The following is a 21,808-nucleotide window of genomic DNA, read 5'->3' on the forward strand; positions in this document are numbered from 1 at the left end:
CGGAATAAAACTGGCCTCCCAGTTTGTGATTAAGGCATGATGTGTCTTTTCTTATTGAAATTCGCGTTAATATATGATGTGATGAGTTCGTGATGCCTTTCTATATGGATATTCTTCCTATCAAAGGTAGAATATTCAAAGATGTTTGTTCGGGCGAATAACGGAGTCAATTTACACAGTGAAGTAACATTAAAGTGACACTAGCATTCACGTACTGAGGGGAGGTGCTGCTCTGATGTCTTCATATATCATGACCTGTGATGAAAGATTTTGTTTTTTCGTCAGTAAAGCTAACGCGAAAACCCGTCAGAAATTTATAATGGAAGCCCGATGCAAAAAGTCAGACAGATATTGCATTCTTGATCAATTTATGGTGACTCGCCATGAATACAGCCATACCTTTGTCCTGCAGTATAGGCACTATTTGACGGATAGTGATGATCACTAATAGATCCTAGGGCGAACTCATGATCAGAAACTTGTTTTTAGAAGTACTGCTAGGCGTAGGGTTATTCTTGTCCTAATCTGAACCGGTATAAATGGACACATGTTTAAAACAAAAAATTAGTAAAAGCCTTGCCTTGCTCCTGGCTAAATAAAACTGAATCCAATATCCGTACACGACTCCCACCACGGCGCCAGGTCATAGAGCTTGCATAAATCTGCTGGCCGGCGCATTAAATAACGCGAAGAGGGAGAAGGTATTTTTCTACTGAAGATCGTGATGAACACGGAGGCTGCTACCGTGGGCAGGCATTGCCGGGGAGCCAATCAGCCCTGAAAAAAGACAAACACGGGCTGTCGTCTCACGCTGCAATTTATGGGACCAATCGGCTTGGCCGCGTATCGACAAGACAATGCTCGAACCCTCGCCCCCCTATCTGCGGAGGAAGGCGCTCCTGTGGCTCAGGGCAAAGCCGGCTTTGCGGTTAATTAAGCCTTGCTCGCGCGCAGATTGCCAATCTCCCACGAGGCGACCAATCATGCGGATTAGAACCGCAGCTTACACGTGATATCTTCTGGTGCGGGGGCACCTGGAATACCGAGTCGCCGCGCATGTGTGGAAAAGATGGCGCACGCTAATATAAAAGCCCGTGGAACCAGAAGTCGGAGAGACCAGCCCGGCACCGGGGTGTGTACAGCGCCCGCATTTGCACCAAACCTTGCTGCCTGCTATCATGGTGGGTGGAGTCTCGATGCCGGCTCGCCTACGATCTTCATCGGTCGTCCTGGTGGTGCTAGCCCCGCTGGTGGCGCTGGCGGCGGCGGTGGCACCTCCTGACTGGGGATCGGCCCTGGAACGCATGGAGAGACGGGCGAGTGCAAAACTTCTTACGGTCGCGCGCATTGCTATACTTATCCGAATAAGGATGAAGCGAGAGAGAGAGGGAGGGAAGCTGGATATATTTACGGGCCTAGACTGAGGTGAACATACAGTGGGGCGGGCAACTACACGACGAATATGCTTTAAGCGTCTTCTGCACACCAAATGTGAGTTGTACCCGCTGAAATAAGGCGTCGAGCACAGTGGCTATCAAAATTGCCCAAGGCTGATTTAGGCACTGTATGTAAGGGTACGTCTGGGTTTGCGACCACTAAAACAGTAAACAAAGTGGCCTTAGTATTGCGATCGGGGTTTTAATCGATGGTCGTGTGTCTTGGATCTTTCTTTTTTTTTCTAGTATGCGTGATGGGAAGGGGAATGATATAGTGTAACGTTAAGAGACAGGAAGAGAGCACTGTGCGTCTGGGAACAAACGCGAGTTTGCCGGAATAAAGTCGCAGCAGCTGACACAGGACTGGGTTAACTGGAAATATATGGGAGAGGCGCCTTTTCCTGCAGTGGACGTAGTCAGGCTAATCACGATGATGCTATTGATGTGTTTGATTTGTTCGGCATCTGCCACAGACCTTCAGTCCCTGCTTTTTCCGGCTTGCAAATGTCGCACAACGCATCTAAAAGCGTATGCGTACTCATGACTTCCGAGTTATGTTGCCCTGTGATTATATCGCAGGTGCCGGCTTCACTTACGCTTCCAAAACGATATATTTAATAATATTAGCGCTGAATTCCACGCAAATTTTCCCCAAGTTTTCATAGTGTCATTTTTATGCACCGGTTACTGCGTCTATCACTTCACTTTCTCGTGAGGAGTCAGTTGGTTTACAGACTTTTTTTTGTCAGCTTTGGGAGTGCGTACCATGTAAAACATTCTATTCCAGGGGCGCATTTAAATGGGAGACGGGATCCCCCAACCTCAAGCGAGAGAATTCTCATAGGAAAACTATGTTGAACCCTATTTTGTCGACGAAAAAAGTAAAAAAAATACATAGTTCAAATTGGACTAACCCCCCCCCCCTTCCCCTCTTCGACCACACCCGCCATGAGTGACCCATAAATCCGCTCCTGCACTGCTCTAACGATAATAGCCTTGGTTTTTGCTCGATAAAGGATATTACGCGAACCTCACGGCAACGCAATTCTCAGAAAAATGTCGTATGGCTAGCTGCCACAGATACGGAATGTATCTGTAAATCTGTAAATCTGTACCTGTATCCGTACCTGTAGATCCCTCTCTGCAAAATCCAACCCTCTGGGACAGCTATTTATCTGCAGCAGGTTGTTGAATGGTTTTGAGTTTTGTTATTAATTTATTCTATGTGCCCAAGTATGCAAGAAGAGTTTCACTGATCAGAAATCAAGCTAAATTTCTTCGACTAATTATTTTTTTTCATGAATGTTCTAGACTTTTTTCCCATTTCTACATTGTTTAGCCCCGTATAAAACAAAATGCAGGTCCAGAACTTTTCGGACAAAATTTTCACTATCTTCTGGTTCACGGGATTAAGGGAATCCGACTTGTTTCTGAACGTTAGCCTTGCTGATGTACTTTAAGTTCAGCACCAATGTCATTTCTGACACCATTCGTCGCAGTGCATGGATTTCCAGAACGCGCTGTGTAGGCCAGTCACTTGTCAACGTCTTCAATTGTCCTCCGCCACATTACGACACAATGGTTTCTTCGCCACATGTCTGACGTAGCAGTTCAAGTGTTTTAAAGGGTCGTTTAATTACTCCCGTGCTAAAACATCTTCCTGCGGGAAAGAAAGGCTGATATTTCCGACTTACCATAGCAGGTACCGTATAGTTCGAAGCGGAGAAAATCTCCGGGAAGCTGACTACAAGCAGCACAGATGACGCTAACCCAGGAATTTGCTAGAGTAATGAGGCCAGCGCCAACGGAGACATTTCGAACAGAGCACGCTCTAAGCTCGACGAAAAGTGCTCTTGTAGATAGACAAAAGTAGGAAGCGACATTAGATAGAGCACGAAAGCATAAACGGTTGGGAGGTGATTAGTGGCGCGGTTGAATGGTCCCGAAGTCGCTGCTTTCGGGAATCATCTTTTTGAGTGCGACTCCGGGTTGCCTAGCTTCCACAACTGAGCACAGTTGAGAGAGCAGAGTAACAACGAGGAAGCAAACAGATTTCTAAAGGAAGCTTATTTACAAATCGTGGCAGGCACAGAGCGCGACTGCAGCGCCACCGGGGGTATAGCGGCACGCCCAAGAACTGCTGTGTTCACGCCAAACCGTGCCAAATTCATCGGCTCAATGGCGTTTAGCGCTAGCGCAGCTGCCTGCGGCTATAATGCTGTCTGATTCGGTCCCCGCTGTTCGATGTTGCATGCGTTTGCTTATTTTAAGGTGGCGAACACTTTTCATTTCTTCTGCTTGTGACCAAAGCTTTGCGCCGCTGAACCCATTCACGGGAACCTCAGGAAGAGAGAGAGGAGGAGCAAAGGCGACGAGGTTGACTAGAAGAAGGTACCGGTTTGCTACCCCGAACTGTGAGAAATAGATGAGGGAAATAAAGGGAAAGAATAAATGAATTAGAAATGAAGTATAGAAAGGAAGTAAGGAATTTCAGAGTACTTACTGCGCCTTAGTCTAGCTCCGGTGTGCTCGCTGTACGGTCACGATTTACAACTGCGCGTCCCCAAAACCGCGACCGACGTATGTCGCTGCTGAAGTGAAAGGTCTGCTGCTCTCAGAAGCTTTGCGGTGCGCATCACTGTCGCATGATCGCTTCTAGCGAAGAAGGGATTCGATGTACACTGCAGAGCGGAGTGACAAGAATGTCAGCGCCCGTCCTGTGTTTTTCGTGTTCCTTCTGTCCTCGTTCCGTAGCGTTACAGTAGTAAACATTACACGATCCAGGCACTGTAGAACCACGACGACACGATCCAGCCACATCCTTCAGGCGGAGCGAATATTGTTTCTTCAGAAATCCTTGCATCCTGACGCGTTGGGACGCCGAATGCGTCCGTACAGGAATTACTTCCAAGGAGTCATGCTTGTTGCATGCTGAGGTAACCTGCTGAGGCGCTGGTTTTGTAGCGAAAGCTACACTGGCCACGAACTTGAGATTTCGCTGTGGCGGTGCTCCGAGGAGGCACAGATACCGACCTTGAGCAGTTGCCTAGCAACCGCCGCAGCTGGCGGACGCCGCGCGCTCGCCGCCGCGCGCTCGCAGCGCCATCGGGCATGACGTCACACCGCGCGCCTCGCCGCCGCCACGTTTGGTATGACGTCACACCGCCTGCCTCGTCGTAGAGCTCGCCTTAGCTTTCGCTACGTATATCCTGGCATAGCCGAGCTAAGGCACTGCCAATTTGTGAATTAGGTAAGCGAGAGAAAAAAAAAGCGAAATAGCAAAAGCATCAACAGAAATATGCGTGGAGGAGCAGAGAAGGGTTCCCAATACCAGCCTCTCACGGGTACGCGATAGGGTACACGGAGCCGACGGTGACCAGGCGAGGCTCGCCTGCTTTGTATATGCGGGTATATATAGCGCAGCACGGCCGGGGACGTACGCGCAGGGGGGGGGGGGGGGGGGCTCCTCGCACAAACGCGCGCACGTTTGATACCGGTGCGACGGATCACGTAGCCGTGACGGCGTGCGTGACGATGTCCCTATTACGGCGCATAAGCCGCTCTCTGCCCCCCTTCACCGTGCACCTCGCCGCTTTCCCTCCCCTGGATGGGCGCTCGCTAAAGGGCAGCATAAAGAAAGAAAGAGAGAAAGAAAGAAAGGAAGAAAGAAAGAAAGAAAGAAAGAAAGAAAGAAAGAAAGAAAGAAAGAAAGAAAGAAAGAAAGAAAGAAAGAAAGAAAGAAAGAAAGAAAGAAAGAAAGAAAGCGTTTTTTTCTTAATGTTTACAGTTTCGGCGTCGTCACCACTTTGTTTTCCCGTCTTCAACGTTGGCGCGCGCTTGACGTTGCAAGGGAGGTGGGAGTGAGAGTCGGGAAAGGGGGGTAGAAGCCTGCGATACCAGCATGTTATAGTGGTCGCCAGCAGCTCCTTTCTGCCGAAGGTAATTGGTCGAGCGCTCGTCATGGTCCCCTGACTGCGCGTGCTCCACAGAGAGAGCAAACCAGACCAAGAAACAGCCCTTGGCGGCGTTGCATGCGGCGCTGCATTTATGCTGCTGCTGCTTCTGCTGCCGTTCTTCGTGCCGGATCGCTTTCTTCTTTCCCCAACCGCAGTGGCCCTGATTTTGCACAGTCAGGCTACCCGACACCCGTTTGCCATGGAGCCCCGAGTAATAGCACACTGTCTCCTCCCCCAACCGCTCCTGTCGGCCTGCGGACGTTTTCTTTCCATTCTTTTTTGTTCGTTGTCTTTTCTCTCGCCCTGTGTCCCTCGCCTTGACGTTCCGTTCGAATCTGCTTTCACAACAATGCTGTGTTTACGGACAGCGTCAACGGATACCACGTGCAAGTACGGATGACAAAAGTAGATCGATGACGTCATCTACGAATGCCTATCCGTTAGGCTACTACGCACCGCTTTAGCGGGATTCCACTGAACTCGTGGAAAAACTTGGCTTAAACTTCGAGTTGTTGATGCATTCGGCTTGATCATGCCTAATAGGCAGCCTAGCTATCTGAATCGGTGCTGCAACTGCATGTTTTTGCCTGACTGCGTTCTCGGGTTGGATCCTCTGAATAGGTCTAATTGTTTCTGGACTATGTAAACTCCAGGAATGTATGTGTAGCCTTATCTTCTGGTCGCAATGCGGCGCTCAGGCCGATGACATAGAAGATGTACCTTTAAGTGATCTCTGTACCAAAGCTGTAACATGCATAGCCCGCTGTGAGAGAATTTTCTTGGTGGAGGGCTCCGTAACAACACGGAGGGAACTCGTAGCTTGCCTCAACGCCTGAAATTTGATAAATTTGCACTGTCTTTTGAGCACCTTAGAACAGTGGGTTCTGGTGACATTCGCCGAGGGCTTTCTGGTGTTCGCGTTCAATTGTGGCATGCCTGTAGCGGGGTGCATCGTATGCCAGCTGCTTAGTCGCCTGTTTGCTTAGCTTGTATTTCAACCACTCATAGTTGTAGTAATAGTATAAAACTTTATTCCGAAAAATGGGACGGGGTTTAGGGGTTGAGGTCTTATGCAGCAGGTGGTGTTCCTAGGTACATGATCCCATTGGTTCTTGCTGGCTCCTCGGCCCGCTCAACCAGCGCAAGCTGATCTTGCGAGTCGGAGCTGGACAGAAGCTCCTCCCACTGCTCGACTGACGGGTTTGTAATTTTGGGCTCTATTGCTGACTGCTTTGCATTTAAGTGCGACATCCAAGTAAGGGCCGACCCGAACGTCAGCCCAAGGCCCGCCTCGTGTTAGATCTTCTTTGTTCAGCCTATCCCGCTCGTATTTATGAGATCGCGTGTTGTAATGTGCGCCCTTCATTTCTTCCTGTCCCGAGCTTCCTTCGAAGAAAACTTCTTGTCCTAAACGTCCATCTCCACCAGCTCTCTTCATCTTCCTTCTGTTCGTCCCCGTACCCTATATCTTTCGATGTCCATCCCTGACATCGTCTGGATGCGTTTTCAAAATAACTACGTACTAAATACATGTAAATGCACCCGAGTACACCTAAACACGTTTAAATACATCGTATGAATACATGTATTCACTGCGGCTTTGGTCATCGAGAGGCCTGCAGCACTTTCTTCTAAAAAAAAAATTAAAAAATAACACGTTTGCGCGAAGGCGACAACACGAAACTACCGGAGCGCGACTCGTCATTCCTTCAACCGTGAAAGCGCGATAAATAAATACAACGCTCGGCGAGTGTGCCCAGCGGCGGTGACACCTCCATAAAAGACGGCCGCGGTCGTAAAAAATAAAGCACGTCCGCGCGCGTCAAAAGTGCAGGTAAGGGAAGGAAGTGGTATAGAGGATAACGCGTAGCAGCTAGCAGCGCCTCTCTCTAAAGGGCGCCTTATCGGGGCCCCCGATCTCCGAGGCCGTTATCTCGGTACACGACCGCCGCGCGCGGTGAGCAGTTAAGACGAAGAGGCGTAAAAATCTCGCGCGGCTGCAGGGGCCGGGCGCGGATCACGGCGGCCCGCTCGCGCGCAACCATATACGCGCGCATTGCAGCACGCCGTCGGGGAAGACCCGTTATACAGGGAGAGAAAGGGAAGGGAGAGAGAGAGATAGCACGCACGAGTAAACGGCGAACTACACACACACACACAACCCGCAGGTCCAGCCAACTGACCGCAGCAGCCTGGTGTCCATAGAGGCACAGTGTGCGTATACATGCACCAACACCACTGCTGCCAGCCGCGGGAAACAACGGCTTGTTCTGCCGCGGCACGCCGCAATTGCTCTTGCTGCTGCTGCGGCGGCGGCGGCGGCACGTTCCCCCCTGCGCGCCATGCACCACCAGCGGCAGCACGCGTCGGCGCCTGGCGCGTGAGGAGCGCGCCGGAGATAAGCACGCAAATGAAGCGCCTCGCTGTGAGCGCGCGGGAGTTGCTGCAGTGAAGCGTGATGCTTCGCTATCGGTTCCATTGGGCTTATTTGGAAACTGGATAATGGCTCCTCCGACGGGGAGAAGAAAAAGCAAGAGGGAAGGGAGGGGGGGGGGGGGGGGTGCTATCTGCTTCTATGCAGAGGAAGAAGTGCAAGGAGAAGAGTCCTTTCTTTCTTTCCTTTTCGTCTTGCGTCGGCGGTTGCTGCCGGTGCAAGTGAGAGACTCGCCCCCTCCTTGCTCCTCTCAGGGCCCTCGTGGGGCTGCTAATATAGTGACCTTGCTGGCTTGCGTGCCATAATCGGAGTTCTTTAATTTCTTAATTTGTTTTGGCGGACGTATGCATGCGTCGATCGGGAAGCGAGCCGTGCTTGCATAGCTTCCGGGGCGTCTAGAACGGGGTTTTATGTTTGGTTTCTGTTTTGTTTGCAGGCTGGCTTCCGTATTGTCATCGAGGGAGGCATCTGCCTGTCTGTCTTTTTTTTCTCTCTCCTAGACTAGAACGAAAGTGAAACCTTTTTGATTTCACTTCGCGAAGGAGGCAGGCGCAGGTAAACGCAAATATTACCTTACATGCTTGCCTTTTGGTGTCTGTGACTGAAAAAAATTGGCAGTGGCTTAGCTCTGGTATAACAGGATATACGTAGCATGTGATATACGTAGCGTGAGGTATTGGTATATCTTCGTTAAACTTGTTGTTATTAGCTTGGTTTCCCCCTTGTTAAACCTTGAAATTCCGGTACGTGTAACTATGACTAAATTAAAGATGAGGCAATGTGGAGTATCAATAGTGAAGCGTTTATTTATTTCTTATGGTTTCTCTTCTTGTTCTCCTCGTTGGTGACACTCTTGTTGCTGCTTCACAATCGCCATATAGACGGCCCGGTAGTCAGGGAAGTAGCATGAAGCCGTATGTATGACCCCGATGTAGTACTTTGCGTGGAGCGGTCGTCTGTGATACACGAGGTCAATTTTAGTTCCCCACTGAGTAGTTTGTACTCGGGATTACTGGCTAATTCTAACTGAAACACATCTTTCTAATGAAGGTGTAGGTTGTTTGGCATGCTATTGAAATCCCCCGCCACGACACTCAGTCCTTCAGTAACTGTAGGGGAGTGAATGCAAGTGGCGACCACGTTCATTGTTTCGCTGATAGAAGTGTTAGGTGCCACGTACACTCTTTGGAAGACTATTCCAGTTTCTTCAAGCTGTACTGCACAAGCTTCATCTTTGGGTACAGCTACGGACGCCAATCGTTTGGCGGCGATTCCTGTCCGATCGTAGATACAGACGCCTGCGTTCTTGTTAGACTCAATTCGACAGGCGTAAGTAACCAAGCTAGGACCGGGGATTTCGACAGCTTGAGATCGCGCCGCACGACCAACCTCTGTAAAGATCAACACATCAGCCTTCGTTAGAAGAGGGTCAAGACAAACGTCCGCCATATGGCAAATGAGAGATCTAGCGTTGAGTACGGCTATGGAGTACACCGTGACGGGGTTTGCTAGCAGCGTTTCCCAGAAAGCATATGCCGCATCCAGGACGTGTTTGTTGAGGCGCTCAAACTCCGAAGCCAGTGCGCATAGGCGGGTAACGATATCCGTTACTCACACTGTATAGGGGGATTTTCTGTTTCAGTAGAACGTTCTTACACGTCACACAGACGCTCGACACGGGTTCCCCTTCTTCACCTCACTCAACCACTGCTAAAACGAGAGTTTCACGCATGGTACTACTCATCGCCGTCAAGTCTTTCTTATGCCACAGTCTCTCGCACATGTCACACACATATCCAAATGAATTGTTCATGAAGTCCGCTTCGAAGGCCCTTGTCGCACTCGCACTTTCACTCAGCTTGATCGTGTGTTCAGTTGCATGGCGAATGTTTACGTCGTCTTCTGCATCTTGAACCCCGTTGTGAGGTAGCGGTACGTCTCTCTGGTTCCTGGCGACGCACGTCTCTTGGTTAACCGTTCCCCCCTTTGTTCCGGCGTCTCCGCCGCACGTTTGGCCTTGTTACGCTCATTCTTCCGTTCATTTTTCCTACGCTCAACGGCTAACTGCCACGCGACAACCTCGGGGTCCAATGAATTGAGTTTTTTCAAATATCCTGCGTCGCTCAGCAACAGCCCGACTCTCTTTTTCCTCCATGGAACACGGCGCAGTAGCTGTGTATCCTTCCACATTTATAAACACAGCGCAATCTCCTCGCGCATGCGCAGTAGCCCGCAGCGGCGAGCGCATGCCGCGAAGCACGCCAGCTGTGCATAGTGATATGTCACTTGATTCTCGCGCATGCGCAGTACGGTCGAGCAAGAGAGCACGCGAAACGGCGAGACTGTGGCCAGTGTAGCTCACGCTACAAATAGAAGACCTGTGCGAGTATGGGAATAGGTCACTAGTATTGACCACTCTGCCAAATTGGCATTGCGCATGTTAGTCATGTTTTACCGACTTTGGTGTGGTCTGTCAGTCAGCACTCACTGGATCGCATAGGCAAAGGTCCCTGGCCAAGTGTCAAACTCAGGACCGTAGTCAGCCGCGTGACGCGCTTTGCGGGCATCAAACGCGGTTATAAAGAAACTCAGACAGTCAGTTCAGGTCTAGCCGAACACTGTCGCATAAAAGGCTTCTGATGTGGCCGAATTTTGCGCTGCATTCCTGTTTACGGCGCATTGTTAATTTAAGAGGCAGCACGAAAAAATTTTCAACGATAACGATTCTCTGTAATACGAAGGGACAGCGCAGCTAAGCGGCGGTATCGGTCGTCGACACTTTCGGTATGTTGCCTTTGGTCACCGAACTCAAGCACAACGCACACAGGCGGAACTGGCTCAAGGCAGCAGTAGCGGGGTGCCATGGGTCCAATTGGAGCCATTCTCGCGCGCGCTTCGTTTTTCCTCCTCTCCCCCTCCCACCTTTTCCTCCACTTTCCTTCTCTTCTTCTTCGAGAGCTGTCATGGTCGTCACTCGACCCATGGGCAGGTGCACTGTAAGTAAAGGCGGCTAAGAAACTGAAATGTCCCGCGTGCAGTAAGGTTCATGCAGTTCACGCGGCCCACTGAGCCTAGCAACTTCATGTTCGGGATACTTTGTGCAAGAAGCCACGCTGCCGCAATAAAAAAAAATGGACAGAGGATTACGATAGTCGGTAATACAAAATTCGCGCCACTTGTCAGGTGGCGTGTTACGCCGCCGACGACGACGCGGAACGGGCACCTAAGAGCTGTGCACTTAAAAAGAGAGAGAGAGAGAGCGGTGATGACCCATTTGTCACGAACAGGCGCAGTGCAGAGAGATTCTCCAGTGTTGTCACAGTGAAGGTTTATCTTGCGCTTGTAATGAACAGTACAGTGTCCCTCCCACCTTGGCAGATAATGTCATGGGATTCCAGGCGCCCAGTGTTGAAATTCGCGGGCGAGGAGACGCATCACCTCATTCCTGGGATCGCACTGTCACCTTGAACCTACCTCTCATCTTTTCCGAGCACTGCTGGAATGCGACCCATTTGACCTGCGCATGTGGCTTCTATCGGATCGGTGTACTCAAGTAGTTCCTGGTGAGGTTCCGTATGTTGATGATAGGGAGCGTGTCGAGGGTAGCGTGAAGGAGGGATCAATACAAGGACCCCACGGAGGATTTCATGATCTGGCGGTCACGTGCAATAAAGTATGTCTAGCAGCGCCGACCTGTGTTCGTGAAGCATCTGTGAGCGTGGCGACCAATCGCCCCCATTCCTGAACAAGTCGCGACCGACGCCAGTCCAGGTAGGGGCGTTGTTAGTTTAAACTCAGAGTTGAAGATGGCCAGAGCCACACGTACAAGCTGCGAAAGAGCCCAGTCCTCGGAAACGCTTCATGTTTTACTGGGTGATAGCTTTCGGCGCCCTTCAACAGTTCAAAAAGATATCGCAACAAGTGAATCCGTTCATTCATTCAAAAGCCAAAGGGTAGTTGTCCGGTGGCCTGCGACACAAGCAGTGGGGATGTCAGCGCGTTTGCTGCGGTTCGATGACGCTGTCTCTCATTGGTGTCATTTAGAGAAAGAAAGAGGGAAACGGAGAGCGAGAAATCGTTTCCATAGAAGCAATTCCAGCGCCCGTTTCTACCACTCCTCGGTCGAGATGCTCTTGACGTGCTGGACCTCAAACGGAGTAGCAGGTGACTCGCACCGGAGACGTACGCATACGAGACCCAGATAACAACAGCCTCCGGCTATTCGCTACTCTTCAGAAAGGAGAGAGAGAGGGGGGGAGAAATGGACGCAGTCACGAGGTGGGGCTCGCATCCATCTGGCGCTGAATGCCGAGGGTAATGGCCCATATTCCTCGCAGTGTACAGTGTGCCAGGGTGTACGGCGAAGCACGGAGAGAGAGAAGGCGAGATCGCCTAGCTGGTGTTCAGAAGTGGGAGAGGAGGAGAGACTCGTAGATGGAGCGAACGCACAGCGATGGATACGGGAAGAGAAGGCGGAGGGGGAAAGGGCGTTTTCCGCGACGTGCCACACACGGCGCACGCTGGATGTGTGCGTGCGCGCGTGAAATGCGCGAAATCCTGCGAACGCCGCAACTGACAGCGGAGCGGAAAAAAAAAGAACGAGAGAGACGCACCGTTCACACGCGGCATCGTTTTAGACGCGACAGCACAAACAGAGGGAGAGAGAGAAATACCAGGAAAAGGAAAAGAACCAGCTGAATCGAGGAGCGAAAAGCGAATGAAGGCACGGCGAACCAGGCGATTATTACCGTCACTGAAGACGTATTTCTTGTTCTGCAGCATTTAGCCCATGCAAGAAAAAAAAAAGATACTCGGGAAGGAGGGTTATGTCATCCGGCCGGCCCCCGCAAGCCAAGCCCTTTCTTTTTTCTCTTCGGGCGCGGCCAAGTCAGCCCCACTTGAGGGCCGAGAGCAGGCCCTGGCTAATAAAACGAGCTACGGACTGTCACGTGGGGCCGGCTGTCTCCCTTCTATTTCTTATCTCCATAGGATTTCAAAATATCGCGTGACCCTCCCTCCATGGTTACGTGTTCCTTTCTGCATGGTTCAGGGATTTTACGTTGACATGGAAGACTACAACAGTGCGTTTAAATTCATCGCTCCACGTTCCCCTCGCTGAACGTTTGGCAAAATAATCGGGACGTATACACAACAGTCAGCCATGTTAACTGCGAATACAATTAGCCCGTTAAGATCGGCTGTGCCGTATGTTCACCACAGCAAGTAGGGAGAGCTAAGAAACACGAGAACCTCATGCGTTCCACTAAATTTCTCTGAGAATTTAGCAAAGCGAACCATGCTTAAAGACTTCCTGGTGAGGTTGCGTAAAGTATTTGCCGAAGTTTATCGTTTTTAGGGTTTAACGTCCCTAAGCGATACAGGCTATGAGGGACGCCGTAGTGGAGGGCTCCGGATAATTTCGACTACCTGGGTTCTTTAACATGCACTCACATCACACAGTACACAGGCTTCTAACATTTCGCCTCCATCGAAATGCGATGAAGTCTTCTGTTTATGAAGTCTGTTATGCCTTCCAAGACTGGCTCTGACATCTTTACTTTCTGCTTCTCGGTATCGATCAAAGATCCTTTTCGAGTTTCTTCCTTCCTAGCCTGCTCAACAGGTAACGTTGCTACACGTTCCCACTTGATCCCAATAGACGAGCTGGCTGGCTAAATTCCAGGCGGCGCTACGAGCACACGTAGTTGTAGAAATGGCTGGAAACAAATGGGCTACTAGTCAAATAAAAGTAAAAGTAAATAAAAGGCTTCTGATCGAAATGTCTGCGGTTTCGACGCAGCTAAAGCAGGTTCCATCACAAATAATTTGTTAGAGCGCAAACTTGACAAGGACATGTGATGACGACGACGTTGGAAGCGCCTGTCCAACGTCGTCTTGTTGTTAAGCTCGTGCTCTTCCCAAAAATTTCTTATCGAAATTCCCCAAATATTCACATTAATCTGTCACAGACTCACGCAGAGCACCGTATACTATCGGCTTGTGCCCGTGGATCCGCTGCGTTTGTTCTCTACAGTTGAGGCAGACGTGTGACGTTGAGAGTATTAATTCTGGAAACGAGCCCGCACTGAATGAAACAAACAAAAAATGAACAGAGGCCTCTAATTACATTACGCGTCGACAGTGCGACAGCATTAGAGGCTGTTGGTGCTTTTACGTCGAATTATGTGTCATTCGTGCACGGTGGTGTTTGCGGACCCTATACACGTATTTCTGCACACAACTATGACATCATTTCGGGCCATCTAGCAGGTGACTAGAGGTGTTTCCCCGCAGGCGTCGCGAGTAGGCGACACGGACGTGTAGTTGTCGCTTTCTTTCCAATGACGTCACTGTCGATCTGGTGACGTCACTCGGAGTCTTGTCGAACAGAACTGGCCATGTAGCAACGCTGAGTCTGCATTGAGTTCGATCACGATAGACTAGATCTCTATGGAAAGTGCCCGTGTGACAGCAATGTAGAATATACACATCTACAAAGTGCTAGGCCTGTTGTGATGGACCGGTTTCTTAAATTGGCCCTGGGTCCACACTGGGCACGAGGAGATTGATACACAGACTCCAAGAATGATTTTAGAATATGATTTAATTAATGGGTCTGGCTTAATGCCGCTTACGGGAAAATGCAGTAGGGCTCGTCCACGTCGGGGCTCAGTCAGTTCGTTGTGGCACGGGCTCGACGAATGGCTGGAAGTCTTCTGCGGCCGGGCTGGGGATTTCTTCACGGCTGTGCGGCTCTCGTTCTCGGCCAGGCGTTGAAGCGGGCTGTGGAGGTCCGAACGCGAGCGAAGGCTAGACCCCGGGCTCCCTGGTCCATGCGCGGCCCCGGTCTTCTGCCTTCCTCCGTCTCGTCCGCTCGCTCGAATGGTCCCTGTCTGCCCGTTCCTCCCGTCGGCTCCCCCTTTTTAAGCCTTTTTCTTCTTTCTTTCTGCAGCCTCCACCTTCGCCGTAGCCGCCGGCTGCCCCACGCCGCCCCCGCGGCGCCGCCCGCTCGCCGCTTCCTTTTGTTCCCTCCGCGCAGATCTCCCCTGGAATCTTCGTGACAGCGTCGAGCCCCCCTCCGTGGCGACACGACGCCAGCCTGCCGCTTCCCGGGAAAGTCGCTGACCGGGTCCACTCCGCGCAGCTCTTCCCTGGAATCTTCGTGGCAGGCTTTATCCCCACCGTAGGAGTCGTCGGCGGCCATCCTATGAGCTATGTGGCCTTGTCCCTCCGTGGCGACACGCCGCCAGGATGGCGCGGTCTGCCGCCTCCCGGGAGTCACTGACCGGGTTTGTGCGGCCACTGGTGTATGCGCACGAATCGTCACACTGTCATGTGGTCTTTTTACCGTAGGTTTGTCATAGTATATATGACACAGTGGTTTGATAGTAGTAGCATAGTCCTACCATGCTATGATTTGATTTTATTGGGGTTTAACGTCCCAAAGCGACTCAGGCTATGAGGGGCGCCGTAGTGAAGGAAATTTCGACCACCTGGGGTTCTTTAACGTGCACCGACATCGCACAGTACACGGGCCTCTAGAATTTCGCCTCCATCGAAATTCATCCGCCGTGGCCGAGATCGAACCCGCGTCTTTTGGGCCAGCAGCCGAGCGCCGTAACCACTGAGCGACCGCGGCGGGTACCATACTATGAATTGAAGGACTTGGTAGTAGGACTATGGCAGTAGCAATAGTAAAAACAACTTTATTGGCGGGACATCAAATCCCCCCGGGTGGTGTCCCTATTCCCTTCTTAAAGAGCGTCGAGGGGCAGGGAACATACAGAAAATAACGGCACTGCGCAGTGATGAGAAGCCTGCCATTATGACGTCAAAGTACATCACTGTCACCCTCTCTCCGCATCGTCGAATTGTTCTGCCCCTTTTTATGAATTACTCTCTTTATATAATGCAGTGTGTTCGTTGCAGGCCAAGCAGTGAGCACAGGTCAGAACTATGGGAAATAAACCACTAGGAAAATAGGAATGAAGTCGACAACATTTGGCAGGCATACTTCCAGGTCATAAAAGGAGCTTACCAATGTCCCCGGAGGCAAAGGTACATAACAGTCTTATCAAAGTCAATCAATGCTTTTAAGGATTTGGGCTCTAGAGAAAACTGTCCACATTTCTTGGCATTATTTGCCCGATGAGTTACCATCTCTCTCTACCCCTCTCTCTCTCTGTTATCAAACGAACTGTAACGACATGCCAACTGCCACCTTTTCTATCGTCTTCTGAAATGTCTGTCTTTTAAGGACATTCAGTAACATCGAGCAAGACCGGCGTAATCTCTCACAAGTTATTTGACAATTTCGCCTATAGGACAGAGATTTTTCGCCTTACTCTAATCTGTATGATTTGGATCCCACATCGCTATGTTCATCAAGTCGCCTACTGAAAGTTTACTATCCGGGCACAGTTGATCCGCTGGCCAAGGCCCTCGGAAGGCGGGTCGAGACTGTCCCTTCGAACAGCCATCAACGAGTATGACAACGCTCTCCGCCTCGACCCTCTTCCTCGTCTTTCGGTGAGGGATGGTCACGTCCTTCGACAGATACAACTTGACACACTTCTCACATGCACGGCTTTATCTATAGGGAACCCAAGCTCAAGTTTGGGAGCGCGACGCCAGCGCCGCAGCGGCGAGCAGCGGAAACTCGGGGCGGCGCCGTAGCAGACGCCCTGCTAGCTTTGTGTGCATGTGCGACGGGAGAGTCGCGCGAGGCGCAGTCTTCGCGCTGACGCGGTCTCGGCGAACCAAAAAGGAGGTAGTACGAAGGCCGTAATGTAAAAACCAAAGCGTATGTACACGGTGATCCACTCTTACCGCGAACACGCGAGTATGCGGCCGCGCTCTTCGGAGAGCCAGTGAGTCTGTCCCTACCATGCACGAAAAAAGTGACAGACGACGCGCAGGCAAGTCGCTCGCTGCTCGATTTTCCAGCCTTGCGACTGGGAGTCGCAAGCCGCTGAACTAATCGGCGATACAGTGGAGCTTTTGGCAATGACGCCGTCCGCGGACAGTAGAGCTTTCGGCAACGACGTCGCCCGCGGCCACGCCGGGCGACGAGCTGCGCTGCTCCCTCGCTGCCGTAGTCGTCGCTAAGCCTAATCATTTCGCACTGATGCTGTAGCTGAGGGCACTTCGGAACTGGCCAGCGCTGTAATAAAGGTGCTACTCGCGTCACCGTTTTACTATGTTCACCGTCACATAATAAAACAAAGACGTGACCGATTTCCGTGATGCCTTTAACTGCGGAGCCAGGTGTCAACAGGCGAGCAGCACTGGGCATCAGCAAAGCGGCTTTGGAAAAGAAATATGCTTGTATCGCAGTTATCGCTTCTACCAGCAGCTCGGTATTGGCCAACGATCCTCAAAAATGATTCATTTTTGACATTGCTCTACTCCAGGGTTTGGTATGAACGCGAACAAACAATATTAGCGTATTTTTCTGACGGCGGCGGCAGGCAAACAGGTCGGCAGGCCGGCCCTAAAAAGCGCGCCGCTGTCGCTGTCATCATGACGCTTATACGACTGCGGTGCACATCAATACCGTCACGACATCCTCCTGGTCACCGTAGTGCATTGAGAATCGCACCGAGCGCGAGTGCAGGAGACGCGGTCAAAGCAGACGAAATTCTCGAAAGCGCGCAAGCAATGTTATTCCGGGGAGTTTTCGTTTCAAGCAAGAAGGCGACCCGCAGGTCGCACTTGCAAGTGTGAACAATGGTGGTCAAATGTTTAGGGGGTTCCCCCAAGGTGGAGTAGAATGTTGACGAACTGTTGCCTGGTCGCATGTCCTTTCGACTCGCACGTAAGTGGATCGCCCTGCGCATCGCATGCAACAACTGACAACTACGATCAACAAGTGTCTCGCTTTATTTCTCACAGCTGATAGTACTTCGCATATTTCGAGCATATAATTATACCGTGGACTTACCTCTAGTTACATGTCATACAGTACGACGTTAATACTCACTCGAGAAACGCATTTTACAGTCAAATGGGCCTCCTCATCGTCGACCGTCTGCTCCACACAGTAGACGCGACTAATCAGTTTCCCCCCTTTAATTAAGTTTGCATTGCAGTACTGCGCGTCAGTCTGAACGATCTTATTGTGGCTCATGCAGGCGACACATCGCGACAGCGCGGGCGCGCGCACGTGCAAGGAAGCGCGCGTGCAAAGAAGCGTGGTGAAAGCAGCGCGAGCAGCGAGCAGCGCCCCAGTTTTTACTTTTCTCCCATAGATGGCGCTGCACATCAGGCGCAGCAGCGCCACCCGGCGATGCTTTGGGAGCCTATACAAATTCCGTCGCGATCCTTCATGTCCCATAACTGCCCTGCCCCTTATGCCAACCTCTCCCACTGCTCTTTCTTCTGCCCGGTTGCTCTGCAGTCGGGTTTCTTTCCTACCCTCTCCTTCCACACTGTCGGCACCTGGCTGAACTGGATTGGAGATGAAGGCGAAACCAACAGTGCCTGCTCGTGCAGGAGGTCATCGACGTCTTAGGCACCTAAGCTGTGCCTAAATAAAGTCTCGTACTTCAGAAGGGTATATGCTTGGGCTTGTTGGTTCATAACTGAAAGGTGAAAACCGTAGCGCAAAGAGACGAGGACACAGAAAGACGGACAACACACGGCGCTACGTGTGTTGTCCGTCTTTCTGTGTCCTCGTCTCTTTGCGCTACGGTTTTCACCTCTCGTACTTCTACTACTACAAAGCTGCCATTAATGCTAATTGACCCTTCGCGATTTGAGTCACCTAGCAACTATTTAAGCATTCCAAATGTGGTCTCATTAACAAATACTTCAGCTTTTCCCCCTGGCACTGTTATGTTCAAACGTTTTTTTTTTTTTTTTTCCGCGTAGAATAGATATTTAGAACTCTCTGCTCGGGCCCTGCCTTTGAAGGAATTCTGATACCGCGACTGATGTGTTCTTCCGCGTCCCCTCCTTCCTTATAGCCTCATATAAGGCTGAAGTATATGAAATTGACTGAATAAATAAAAATTATGGGTTTTAGCATGCAGTGAAGTTCCCTAACGCTGCTTCAAACCTAACGCGCTCCGTGGCCTCTCGTATACAGCTGCACGCTTCGTCGACGGCCGTTGAATGTTCCGTTCTGTGTGCAGGGCGGCAGCCTGAGCAACGCGCAGCTGCAGTCGTGGCCGCTGCTGTCGCTGCTGCCCCGCCAGGGCACGCTGGAGTCCCTGCAGCTGCGCTCGCGCCAGAGGCCCCCCCACGCGGCCTCCTACAGCGTCGAGGGGGACGACGACGGGGGCGTGGCCCTGGACTCGCAGGACGAGTCACGGAGGGCCAAGCTGCGCGGAAGTCAGTATTTGCAGCAAGGGTACACTGGCACACGCGGCAGCATGATGCAGTTGTCCGGAGCCTTTTCACTTCCCTAGAGCTGCTCCCTTCGAGATCACGTTTGAGACGGTCCCTGGTGCCCCTTCGTTGCATACGTTGAACGTAGCGACGGATATTAAATAACAACAAAAATTAAACTTTCCTCCAGTCAAAGTAATACAACTGGACAATAGCAAATCAAATTTTCATAGAGGAAAAGACCGAAAAAGATGAAGACATGCATAGACTGTATAAAGACTCAAAAAGAAAAAGAATATGGGAAATCTTAAGGCATCATAAGAGTGAATTGTGATGGCACTGGATTTCACATTTGTCGCAGCTTCTGCTGCAACTGCTGTGTGTGTGTTGGTGTCTTTAAAGCTGTCGGTCCATCAGTCGCCATATTCGGACTGCTAGCTGCAGTAAGATGTATCCGTTTTGCTGTGATAGTGCCGACATTTGCGTATATCACATTTTTTGAGATTTTTTAAATTTTGATTCTCTATCTAGGTTGCTCTCTAGAAACTAGGCAGGTTGCGATGACGTCACATGGTCGCGTGACATCTCTCGACCAATCATTAATTTAATTTCCTCCTGCCACAGTGGTAGGTTGCCACCTAACACGGTGGGCAGGTTGTGATGATGCCACGTGACCTCCCTCGACCAACCAGCGAATTTCGTTGCATCGGACTTTGGCGGAATTTTAGTTCGGCTACGACTCTAAGGCCATCACATTAATGACTACGACTCAAAGGCTATCACATTAAAAAAAGATTAATATTACTGTCCCTTCGTAATAAGTTTTGCGTCATGACTGAGCGCCGTTTGCGGTTCCGGACATCGGCGGGATTTTAGTTTGACTACGACTCTAATTCCAAGAAAGAGAAGGCGCTATTGCGTCTACTCTTAAGGCGAAGCTTAAGCGTCCTCCTCGTTTTATTTTTGTCCTTACAGTATATTGCTTCCCTTTTCAGAGGCCTGCTACTTCAAGATTTGCCCTTTCAACACCCGAGCCCTGTAGCGATCAACTTGGAAAACAACTTCACACCACTCTGACTTTGCCATGGAATAAAGATCTGCTGCCCCGTAAATACTTCATGCTAATTTCGTGAAGTGGTTGTAAGTACTGCGCTACATACACTGAACTAACGCACATAAATAAAAGAGAGCAATATAATAATCTGATTGTTTTACTGGCAACCGTGTAGTGAACCTGGGCGTAGCGAACACGTTTATGCGTCCGAATTATCGCACTTTTATCTCCTTGAACAGCACGCGAATTTAATCTCTCTACGTTTGATCGCCAATTGAAATTAATCGAAATTTCAAATTAACGAGAAAAAATTGACCCTGGATTCGGATTTCGCTTTCTCTCTCTCTCACGCGCACAAACACACAATAAATAATTGATAACGGCTACCCCATGGGTGTGGATTTAGAAGCTGGCAGAGAGGCCGAGGCCTTCCCCCCCCCCCCCCCAGCTACCCCCCCCCTCACCCGAAAAAAAAAAAAAAGAAACCCTGGTTGAGGAAAATTCTTTTCATGAAAAACGACATCCCCCCCCTCCCCCCCCCCCCCCCCCCCCCTCCCAGCTCCATTTTATTTCTTAAGAAAGAGAAAGGGACAATGACCGTCTTGCACATGACTTCCATGGCTTCCCTTACTAACGTGAGATGACCTCTTAGAGCTGACGCTGAAATAGCGCGTCACAGTACGTGAACGCCTATTAAACTTTTTTTCTCCTTAACGAGTGCATCACGGTAGAACACGAAACAAAGGACGTCGCCATCAAAGTTGACGCCGAGTCACTTTTTCGGTTTTGGTTCACTCGGCTGTAAACAAGCGCGGATCGTGACTTACAAGGCCAGAGCCGGGCGTTATCTCCCCGCATGTCGGGAACAGCTGCCGCAGGGAGGGTGTCGTTTCGCGGAAGAAAGCAACTAACGAGAGCCGGCGGCTAATTTTCTCTGCAGCCAGGAACTTGGCGAAGGGGAGGCGGTGGGGAGGGTGGTTTAGTGAAACTCAGTCACGCCACATACCTGGAACTCTTTCGCCGAGACGTGAGCTTGTAGATAGGGCTGTGTGCCGGAAACAGTGCCGGCGGAGCCAGCATACCATGTTTTCGCTGTCTACTTACTCGCATAACATTGTGCGCCAGCCTCGAACTTTCACCTTCCAGCAACATTAAAGTGCGTTTCTCTGACCGTTGGTTGATTTTCGAAAAATCACCGGAACAACTCGCTGAAACAAAAAAGGGGACCGAAGAACCCGAAAGTACGCATAACTCAATATGATTTCGGCTGGTATATCTACTTCGGATATGATAGTATGGCATATCATATTGGCGGTGATGCGGATACATTAGTCAATCGAGTGATTGCTGTGAAAAGACGGTTACTGCAAATAGATGCAAAATAAAATTATCCAAGTAAATTAGGAGCTTACTCATGCTTTCGATTCAGGATGTACGGTGAAAGATAAAAGCACGAAAGGGTAGGGGCGGGGCCCGTTCTGGTTTCTAAAGTGAACCACACGGTAATAAACGTCAGTAGCGGCACGCAAAAAAAAAAAAAAATAACGAATGAAACCAACAGAGACTGGCAAAGGGAAATGTAGATAGGGAGGGGCTG

The 21,808-nt window shown here is 50.5% G+C and overlaps 1 protein-coding gene across 1 annotated transcript; it reads left to right on the forward strand.

The window, feature by feature from the left end:
* The first annotated feature begins 1,032 nt into the window (after nucleotides 1-1,032).
* On the forward strand, nucleotides 1,033-20,491 carry LOC149372344 (uncharacterized). Its single transcript, XM_089566807.1, has 3 exons — nucleotides 1,033-1,316; nucleotides 18,962-19,160; nucleotides 20,153-20,491. The coding sequence occupies exons 1-3, from the start codon at nucleotides 1,179-1,181 to the stop codon at nucleotides 20,197-20,199; spliced, it is 384 nt and encodes a 127-aa protein (XP_089422933.1). The 5' UTR covers nucleotides 1,033-1,178; the 3' UTR covers nucleotides 20,200-20,491.
* The last annotated feature ends 1,317 nt before the right edge of the window (nucleotides 20,492-21,808 follow it).

This window comes from Amblyomma mixtum, chromosome 1, assembly GCF_055824585.1.
Source record: "Amblyomma mixtum isolate Tamu chromosome 1, ASM5582458v1, whole genome shotgun sequence".
Lineage (NCBI taxonomy): Eukaryota > Metazoa > Arthropoda > Arachnida > Ixodida > Ixodidae > Amblyomma > Amblyomma mixtum.